At 42.9% G+C, this 11,341-nt stretch overlaps 1 protein-coding gene across 1 annotated transcript; it reads right to left on the bottom strand.

The window, feature by feature from the left end:
• Nucleotides 1-246: 246 nt before the first annotated feature.
• On the bottom strand, nt 247-10,697 carry LOC138898903 (uncharacterized). Its single transcript, XM_070185011.1, has 5 exons — nt 10,525-10,697; nt 4,574-4,630; nt 1,163-1,316; nt 880-1,076; nt 247-730 (listed from the first exon to the last, which is right to left on the bottom strand). The coding sequence occupies exons 1-5, from the start codon at nt 10,695-10,697 to the stop codon at nt 247-249; spliced, it is 1,065 nt and encodes a 354-aa protein (XP_070041112.1).
• Between the last annotated feature and the right edge of the window lie 644 nt (nt 10,698-11,341).

The raw sequence follows: 11,341 nt of genomic DNA, 5'->3' as shown, positions 1-11,341 counted from the left end.
CACATCACAAGCTGCCCGATCAGCATGACTTTTCTGCTTGTACTACGTTGTACGAAGCCGATCCAAAATCAACTTCACCTTCTCCAAAGCATCTTGAACCAAATTAGTGCTCAACAACCTAGCCTCCCCAGGTTTAAACCATCCAACCGGAGAATGACATCGCCTTCCAAATAAGGCCTCATAAGGAGCTATCTAGATATTTGACTAATAACTGTTGTTGTAGGAGAAATCTTTGAGTGATAGAAACTAATCCCACGAACCGCAAAAATCAATAACATAGGCATGTAGCATGTCCTCCAAGATCTGAATAGTGCGCTCAGACTGCCCATCCATCTGGGGAAGAAATGATATGCTCAGCTCGGCATGTGTGCCTAACTCACGCTGCATAGCTCTCCAGAATTGTGGTGTGAACTGCGTGCCTCGATCGAATATAATAGACATTGGCTCACCATAAAGATGAACAAGCTCACGAATATAAACCCGAGCCAGCTGCTCTGAAGAGTAGGTAGTCACGACTGGAATGAGGTGTGCAGACTTGGTCAGCTTGTCCAGAATAACCCACATTGTGTCAAATTTCCTCAAGGTCTGTGAAAGTCCAACTACAAAATCCATAGTGATATGCTCCCACTTACACTCTAGAATATCAAGCCTTTGAAGCAGACCGCCGGTCTCTAATGCTCGTATTTCACCAACTGACAGTTCAAACACTGAGCCACATACTCCACAATATCTTTGTTCATTCTTCTCCACCAGTAGTATTGTATCAAGTCCTGGTACATCCTCGTGGCACCCAGATGAATGGAATACCGTGAACTATGGGCCTCTTCAAGAATCATCTCCCGCAACCCATCTACATTGGCCACACAAATCCGGCCTTACATTCGCGACACTCCATCATCTCCAATAGTGACCTCCTTGGCATCACTGTGTTGTATGGTATCCTTTAGGACAAGCAAATGAGTATCATCATATTGACACACCTTTATATGCTCAAATGAATAAGATTGTGAAACCATGCAAGTAAGAACCCGGCTAGGCTCTAAAACAGCTAGCCTCACTAACTTGTTGGCCAAATCCTGAACATCCAATTTAAAGGTCTCTCCCCAACTGGGATAAAATCAAGACTACTCATGCTCTGAGCCTTCCTATGATCTGTGAATACCTCATAAGAGACGCCGTCGAGATAGTGCCTCCAAATCTTTAGTGCGTGAACAATGGCTGCTAACTCTGAATCATGTACTAGGTAGTTCTTCTCGTGGGTCTTCAACTGACGTGAAGCATAGGAAATCACTCTATCCTCTTGTATCAATGCTAATCTGTGATGTATCACAATAAACTGTATAAGAACCCAATACTGAAGGCAAAAGCAGAACTAGAGATGTGGTCAAGGTAGTCTTGAGATTCTGAAAGCTCTCCTCACACTCGTCAGACCACTTGAATAAGGCACCCTTCTGATTCAATCTAATCAAAGGAGCTACTATGGATGAAAACCCCTCCACAAAATGGCAATAATACCCTGCCAAGCCTAGAAAATTTTGGATCTCAGTAGCAGAAGTCAGTATGGGCCAACTATGAACTGCCTCAACCTTATTCGGATCCACCTTAATCGCCTTACTAGACACCACATGGCCCAAAAATGCCACCGAATCAAGCCAAAACTCACACTTGGAGAATTTAGCATATAGATTCTTCTCTCTCAAGGTCTGGAGAACAATCCTCAAGTGTTTTTCATGATCCTTCCGACTGCGAGAATACACAAAATATATCATATAAACACGATGACAAAGGAATCAAGATATGGTTGGAATACACTGTTCATAAAGTGCATAAAGGCTGCTGGGGAGTTGGTCAACCCGAATGACATCACCAAAAATGCGTAGTGACCATAGCGAGTCCTGAAAGCCATCTTCGCAATATCTGAATCTCGAATTTTCAACTGATGGTACCCCGATCTCAAATCAATCTTTGAGAATACCCGAGCACCCTGAAACTGATCAACAAATCATCAATATGTGGTAGTGGGTACTTGTTCTTGACTGTGACTTTGTTTAGCTGCCTATAATCAATACATATCCTCATAGAGCCGTCTTTCTTCTTTACAAACAAAAGTGGAGCACCCCAAGGTGAAACGATCGGTCTAATGAAACCCTTGTCAAGCAACTCCTGAAGATGTTACTTTAATTACTTCAACTCTACTGGTGCCATGATATATTATGGAATAGAGACGGGCTGAGTTCCTGATACCAAGTCAATACCAAAATCGATATCCCTATCGGGCAGCATGCCCGATAGGTTTGCTGGAAACACAACTGGGGAATTTTTCACTATTGGAACTGACTTAACGGTAGGAGTGCCAGCACTAACATCCCTCACAAAGGCTAAAAATGCTAAGCACCTCTTCTCAACCATACGTTGTTCCTTCGGGAAAGACACCACCCTACTAGGAACATAATCCAATGTTCATCTCCACACCAAACCCGGCATATGTCATGCCCCGACCTCGGGGAGCTCGACCGTCGCTCAACCGAGATGCCCCGATCAAGCAAGCCTACTTTATGCCTTCTACCCAACCTTATCCATGAACAGTGATTCCACAATATAAGAATTAGTAACAAGAGATATACATGAGAATAGTAAAGTGTTCCACATTCTTTTTCCATTACTCAAAAGAGATTCATTCTTACAATTCCCATAATATCACAAGTTCATAATTACAAGAGAAAACATGTTTTCCAAATAACAATACTTCTAATTCGTTACCCAACATCAAACACGACCCACAACATGTCTACGGAGCCTCTAGGTACAACAAAGGAGTAGTATGGAAGTGCCAGCGATAAGGCCCCACCTATACCTCACAATACAAAGTACAATGTCAAGTGACATAAGGCCTGAAACAGAGTATGGCTCACCAAAACCTACTGAATAGAGAGTAACTGCTAACGAGGATCAAAGATGCCCGTTGATGTACCACCTGCATCCATTAAAGATGCAGCGCCCCCGACAAAAAGGACGTTAGTACATATGGAATAATACTAGTATGTAAAGCTAAAAGTCCTCTTTCGAAATAGAATGCGAATATAAGAAAGGGAAAACCATGGAAGCAGCAAGCCACAATCAATGATATCCAAATGCCAAGTTAAAACTTAACAATTTTCAAAATACGAAAATAATATTATTTTTGGTTGGGAGATCATTAGCACCGATATACCATCGTGTTTTAGCACGGAGTCCGATCACGCCCGATCGGCTAGGCCATCCCTCCACAAATAATGTGAATTGACATGTGATGCGAGAAAAAAGTGTTACCAAGAGTAGGAACCACCATGCGCGCAACATGGCATCCGATCTCCACCCGATCGGCTAGGACTCCTTCCTACATATGCCGTGTGGGTCGACTTCAACACTTCCAATCCAAGGCTATTCACCAATCTCATCCTAATTAAGGGGAATAATCTCAACACATCAATCTCATCCCAATTAAGGGGAATAATCCCAACACATCAATCTCATCCCAATTAAGGAGAATAATCTCAACACATCAATCTCATCCCAATTAAAGGGAATAATCACAATCCACTCCTACAGTAGCACGTGTAGTTTCGGGTGTGGGTCATTACAACCCACCCTTCCTCGGCTCGCTAATGATACTCCCAAAAACATTTTTGTTTTGCACACAATGGAAACAAAAATACAAATGCATTCACCTCATAACCGTTCACACCATATATAGCTTCATTAGTACTTTCAACGACTCATAATATCATTATTTCATTGGCTCTCTTGGCCATACATATGATTCTTCTTTCACGGCACGATGGCCATATCTCATATTCCACATTTTCATTTCTTTACTTTAAAAGATCATCATCATAAACATCGACACATAGAATATTCCGAAAATCATAACTTTAGGTTCATTAGTAACGAAGACTTTAAACACAATAGATTTCTTTCCAAAGTATGGAGAAAGATGACTTGTAACCGCAACACAAGTTAAAATCATAAACCAGTAATACACCATTTCTTTTTGAAATACTTCTCTAAAAAGGCAATGCGCAGATTTAACTCATGGGCAAATAAGGACTAAAAACATATTGGCAACTCTTACAAATGAGATCATGGTGATTTACGATTGAAACATAGACTCAAATCATATGCACTAGTTACAACAACCATGGCCACATTTTATATCTCACCCTCATTTCTTTCACTTCCAAACATCATCATAGTTTATCAACAATAAGGGCATTTTGAAATAGAAATTTGATATATATATGAGCTATATGAGTTTTAAGTACATTGGGTTTTCTTTCCAAGTTAAGCATAATGCACTTTCATTTGAACATGAATTGAAGTTATAACATTTTAATACCTAAACCACACTTGAACACATTCCCGAAGGAGATCATGATGAGATAAGAACAATTGGAAAATGTTTTGAGTATACACATATTTCAACACAACACTTACTTTGGATACTCGAATTAATTAGGAACATGGGCCAACCATACTTGAAACGTACGGGAACATTATAGAATTCAATTCTAAGAGAGAAGTTTAGCCAACATACCTTTCTTGAGCTTTCTTTAGATTACTATAACGTCCCAATACTTCTAGCAATATCAATCTATAGGAAGATAGTGAAAATCAGATAATAATTAGAAGGATTCTCATGACATAAGTCTCTTGGGAATTTTATCAAACACCTATTATGAAAAATTGACTACAAAGATCTACAATGGTAATCCCTTCCTCCCTCAACCAATTTTAACAAGAAACTACCCAAAATAGTTCAACAACCCCACATACTACCACCTATGGTCACATGCATGGTCTATCTCCAATTCCATAACCTACTTAAACCCATAACAATTGCATGAAGGTTTTAGGACAAGGTCTTACCCGGGTAGATGATAGTCTAGTGAGTGATTCCCTTGAATCTTCAAGATTGGGGCAAGAATTGATGATCAAAGCACTTGGGGATCCTTCCTCTCTCTCTAAAGCACTTCCCTCTCTCTAAAATGTGCGTTTAACCTAGCCAAAATAACCCTAAAGTCATTTTATAAGAAATGGGGTCGGGTTATAAAAATAGAAAATAGACCCTCCGAACTCAACTCTGTGATCGCAAAGTGGACCACAGAATAAGTATGCGGTCCGCATAAGGGACCGCAAAATTGATTTCCAAAAATTGGGCTAGCCTGGACAAGTCTGCGGCCAGGTCTTCTTTCCGCAGACCAGTTTTGTGGCTACAGACTGCAGAATCTCTCTCCGAAATTCATCATGCTAAATCTGCGACGGAAGTGCAGACCGCAAAACAGGTATGCGATCGCATAATGGACCGCAAAACGACCTTCAAAATTCAACAATTTTTCTACTCAACTCCGCGATGGATATGCGGCCCGCAAAACAGATCTACAGTCCCGAAATTGACCGCATAATTGCCTCCTTCAGCAAAAATTTCCACTAACTCCTCAATGCATTCTTCAACCCAAAAAGTTCGTACTGTGACGAGCTAAATTTTAAATTCCTTGGCGAAACCTTTACGGGGCCTTACAGCATCGACAATACCACGGTCTTGGCTGGAAAATCCAGAATAGCGTGATAGGGCGACAACCAATCCACGCCCAAAATCACATCAAAGTCCACCATATTGAATAATAAAAGGTTCACCCTAGTCTCATAACTCCCGAAAAACCAAACACAATCGATAGACACGGTCTACCACAATAGAATCCCCCACAGGTGTAGAAATATAAACATGAGTACCTACTGAATCACGAGACACATCCAAATATGAAGCAAAATAGGATGACACATACGAATAAATGGAACCCGAATAACATAAAACTGATGCATCTCTATCACAGGTACCGAGGCAGCCATTCTCGAGGTCATTGCTCTTGAGACGGCTGGTCTCGAGGTGGTTGCTCCCGATGTGGTTGCTACCGAAGCGGCCCCAGAGCGCTCCATGACAATCTTTATTCCCGGGGACTGTTCAATCGCAGATGACTTCAAAGTCCAGAAGGCCTCTTCCAAATAGGACCGGGGTGAAGGATCATGGAGATACATATGCTCTATTATTGAAGATGTCCTTCCACAAGTCTGAGAGGACTGTAAATGGGAAGGCAAGGACGTGGTAGTCCCTGGTCCTAAGGATGATATTACTCCCCACGTGGAGGGGTATTCAAGTGTTTACACTTACCCCTTTACATTGGGCCGGTAGACCCAGTAGTTCTGGCCTTCTGCAAAAGATACGAGGTGTGCCTTGGGAAAATCCACCCGTCTCTTTGGAGGATCGTGATCCTCCTACGTTATTTTGTGAACAACACTGAATCTTCTCGGTTCACCCTCGACCACCTACTCCATCTGCACAGTCCCTGATTCTTTCGAGGGGGACTAATTAAGCTCACTCGCTGGGCCATCAAGGCTCCTTTTTTGAGCATCGACGAGGATCGAGACTGAGACTAATAGGGGAACTTTGTTTGGGTAGAAACTAAAGACTTGATCCATCCCGAATTTCTACCATTTCCCGAGAAGTGGAATGCATCTCGTAAGTATGGCCTTTTCTTAAGTGTCAAGTCTTCTTTGTTTCCTTTCTCACCATCAGTATTTGTGGTCGTGCAGCTATTGCTCGGGTTTTGTAATATGTTCCCCCGACTCAAGGAGTGGATCGAAGGCATCTACAAGCAGATGTCATACTTCGAGCGCTCATGGAGCAAGCTTTCGAAGGGCCGATTGGAGGCCCGTTCTCATGGTAAGGCTCTCTTCATAATAGTTACTATTATACCCCAAACTTACATAACACTGACCTTTTCTCTTTTCTTCACAGTTTTGCCTAAGACCACCAAACTTAGGTTGTTGGAAGGGGACGAGGATGCGCCCCTACCCATTGATCCCTCCATTACGGGACAACCCGGGGCTGCCGCAAGGGAGAAGAAAAGGAGGAAAAGAATGTTTTCGGGCTCCTAGAGTCCCGAGGTAAAGCCAAAAAAGAGGGCGGCTTCTCGGGAGGTCTCAGCCCCCATCTCTATTTCGGCCTCTCAAGTCAGGGGGAGATCGGCCTCATGGATCTCTTCCTCGGTCGCTACGTAGTCCCCGGAAAGGGTCGTTGAGACCTCTCGAGAAGTTACTTCTGTTATGAAGGAAGTGACCGGTTTGATAGACATCGTAGAGATGCCCTCCTACACCGAGTCCATGCTTGAAGAGGCCCAAGAAGGGAAGGAGAAGTCAAGTGAAGGAGCATGCTCGAAAGAAGGATATGTACAAGCTCCTCGGTGAGCAACAAGACGGGACCATGAAGGACCTTCAGGCCGAGCTGGACATGGCTCAGAAGGAAGCTTCAACCTTGAGGCGAGAACATGCCGACCTGGTTGAAAAGGTAAAGGTCTTTGAAGATAAATATAAGGAACTAGTCATGGTAACTAACAACAAAACCTTGTAGTTCCAATAGAAGATCGACCTGATCGAACAACTCTGAGCCGAGATGAACGTGGTCCAAGCCATGGCCGATGGGTGGAGAAGCGAAATGGACCTGCATGCTTCATAGAAGGAAACCGCCAAGGCGAATCTGGCATTGGTTGAGGTCTAACTTCTGGTCGCGAAGGAGAAAGCTGACAAGTGGTCTCAGCTGAATGATGATCTCCGAGCACAGTTAAGCTTGGTTGCCATAGAGAGGGATGTTGGGCGCCCTCGGTAGAGAATATGAGGCAGTGAAGTCCAAGTTTGATATAACCTCCGCCGATACCGAAGACATAGTGGCCCAATATAAGGCCGATGTGGAGGCAACCGAGGTCCACCTGAAGGCAAAGGTCGAATATATGAAGCGGCTATCCCAAAGAGAGACCCTCAAGGAGATCCACGCCCGAGGTATTTCCTTGTCGGCTTTGAAAGAGGAAGCCAAAAAATCCGAGGCAGAGGAGAAGAAGCTTTACGAGCCTGAAGGTGCCAAAGGCTCTGAGGGTTCCGAGGGCTCAGAGGGATTCGAAGGCTCTGACGGCTCTAGCAACGAGTCACATTCTGGTGCAGACTAGGCCTAGATGCCTTAGTACTTTTTTAGTTTTTGTCTTATGTACATATTTTGTTTATTTGAGGCCGTTTGTATTGGGCCTTTGTAAGTATATTTTGAAATATATATATATATTTTCCTTTTCTGGAAATTTTGAGTATTTACCTTTTTTGCATTTTTTCATAATTTCTATTCTTGCAGTGTTTCTAATGCCTTAGCATAGAATCAAATGTAGTTATAGGGCATTCATTTTTCAGAGGTCCAGACTGAGCCTGACTTCGATACAACTTTGTTTACTCGAGGCTTTGAAAACTCGATGTGACCGAAAGTTTTTTTCAAGATGCTTTAGTGATTTTAGACGATGTTTTTGCTGAGGGTAACCTTTTAGCAGGTTTCCAATTTTTATAATGGCCTTACTTTCTGACTACGAGCTTCGGACGTCTCCAAGCCATTTTTAGAGTGGCCATAGCCTTTTGTATTTAGGCACCGCCTAATAGGTTTGGTGCATCTGGGATTTAGTAGCTCGAGTTGTCCGAACCTTTTTCGGATGACAGTCCCCGAGTGGGGGTAGCCCTTGGGCTCGATAATCCCCGAATAGGGGTAGCCTGTGGGCTCTTAGGATCCAAAATTTAAGAGGCAAGAAAATGTGTAATAGCAAGGTAAAACTTTCTTTCATTTTTGTGGGTAAAGTACATGATCGAAAATGCGTAAAATCTTGTGGCATGACTAAAATGGACTATGCAGGCACTGTTGACACGGCCGTTTGGCCCTTACAAATAATCCTAACCACCGAGCCTTAGCTTCTAGCATATAAGGTTTTTTTTCCTTGCTATATTTTCCCTTGCTGAAAACCTTAATCCGAGGGTAATGGCCCCCAGTATTAGAGGTCAAGCTTGAGAGGGATCGGATACTGTTGATGCGAAATGAATGCTCATTGACTCTAGTTTGAGACCGACCTTCGAATCTAAGTTAGCATGCTTTAATGTTTCCTCGTTAAAAACCATGCCGAAAAACCAATTTTGGGACAAAACCGGTTCATGGGAAAAAGAGTGCAACACGTGCTTTTCATACCTAATAGCCACATCCTTCTTTGGTCATTTCCTTCATGTGTTAATCCAATTCGTAACATGATTAAAAAGTATTTAAGATCATACCTTAGCAGTAGTATCTCTTTAAGTGCATCACGTTCCAGTTATTCGGTAGTTGCACACCGTTTCCTGCTTTGAGTTTGTATGAACCTTTACCGGTAATTCTGATGACTCGATACGGTCCTTCCCAATTCGGCCCCAGATTTCCCTCGTTTGGTTTCCATGTGTGTAATGTTACTTTCCTCAACACCAAGTCCCCGATATTGAAATGTCGTAGGTTGTCTCTTCAGTTGTATCTCTTTATTCGCTATTTCTGGGCAGCCAACCGGACTAAAGCTACCTCACGTCTTTCATCTAATAGTTCGAAGCTCGTAATCACGGCCTTGCCATTTGACTCTTTGATCGCATATTGGAACGTGAGGCTCGGTTCTCCCACCTCGACTGGTATTAAGGCTTCGTCCCGGTACTAGACTTTGAGGTTGTACAATATGCCCATAGGACTTTGAAGTATGGTCTTGTTTGTCAAATCCGCTTGTCCATCCCCACTATGGTGATAAGGTGTTGATAATATGTTCTTAATCTTGTGATCTTCAAAGAATTTATTTACCTTGTTGTCGATGAACTGTCTCCCATTATCGCACACTATCTTGGCCGGTATCTTGAATCAACATATTATGTGGTCCCAAATGAAGTCAATGACTTCTTTTTCCTGGACTTTCTCTAATGCTTGAGCTTCGACCCATTTGGAAAAATAATCATTCATGTATAGTATGAATTGAGCCTAACCGGGTGCCCACAATAGGGGACCGACGATGTCCATTTCCCATTTCATGAACGGCCATGGGGATAGGACCGAGTGGAGTAGCTCTCCCAGTTTATGGATCATCGGTGCGTGTCTCTAGAAGTCATCGTATTTTCGTACGAAGTCCTTATCATCCTTCTCTATTTCGGTCCAATGATAGTCGGCCCTGATTAATTTCCGAAACAAAGATTCTGCCACCGAATGGTTTCCATAAGTGCCTTAGTGAACTTCTCTCAAGGCGTACTCGATATCTCCCAGCCCCAAGTATCTAGCCAATGGGCCGTCGAACGTTCTCCTGAACAATGCCCCTTTTGACCAAGCTAAATCTGGCAGCCTTGGTATGTAAGGCTCTCGATTCTTTGGGATCTGAGGGCAATTTCCTAGATTTCAGGTAGTCTATGTACTTGTTCCTCCAATACTAAATTAAACTCGTTGAGTTTACTTTGGCATGGCCTTCTTCTATCACCGACTTCATGATCTATACAATTATTCCCGAACTGAATTCATCATCATCAACCGATGACCCTAAGTTAAGAACATCAACCTTGTTGTTTTGATCTCGGGGCACATGCTATAGGGTCCATTCCTTCAATTGATGCAGCTTTACCTGTAACTTGTCTAAATACCTTCGCATTGATTCCTCTTTCACTTCGAACGTCCCATTGAGAATCACACTTAGCTTCGACCACTCAGCCCCAAGGCTTTTAGCCAATTCGAGACCTGCAATCATGGCCTCATACTCGGCCTCATTGGTAGTCAATTCGACAATTCTAATAGACTGCCTAACTACATTCCCCATAGTAGGTTATAGCATGATGCCGAGCCCGGACCGTTTTGCATTTGAGGTACCATCCGTAAAAAGGGTCCAAATTTTTGAGGTAGTCCTCGAGGCTAATAATAATTCTCTTTCAACTTCGGGCACTAAGGCTAGCATAAATTCGGCCACGAAGTCGGCCAAAATTTGAGATTTTATGCGGTTTGGGGTCGATACTCGATATTGTACCCGTTGATTTTGACGGCCCATTTCTCCAATCAGCCCGAGAGGTCTGGCTTGTGCATGATATTCCTCAGTAGGTAAGAGGTTACGACACATATGGGGTGACATTGAAAGTATGGTTTTAACTTTTTGGAGGCGCTTAGCAAAGCGAGCGCCAATTTTCCCAGGTGAGGATACCTTATTTCGGCCTCGCCTAGAGTTCTAGTGACATAGTAAATAGGGAATTGCGTACCTTCTACTTCATGGACTAAGACTCCACTTACCTCCACCTCAGAATCCGCCAAGTAAAGGTACAATTGTTCATCCACCTTTGAAGTGTGTAGCAGGGGGGACTCGAAAGGTACCGTTTGAGTTCCTCCAAAGCTTGTTAGTATTCCGGGGTCTAGGAAAAGTTATTCTTATTTTTCAACAATGAGAAAAAGAACCTTTACTTGATTTTTCTTCTT

The sequence above is a fragment of the Nicotiana tomentosiformis genome, chromosome 9, assembly GCF_000390325.3.
Source record: "Nicotiana tomentosiformis chromosome 9, ASM39032v3, whole genome shotgun sequence".
NCBI classification, from domain to species: domain Eukaryota; kingdom Viridiplantae; phylum Streptophyta; class Magnoliopsida; order Solanales; family Solanaceae; genus Nicotiana; species Nicotiana tomentosiformis.
Note: the sequence above shows the minus strand (reverse complement) of the source record. Positions and strands in the feature narration are given on the sequence as shown.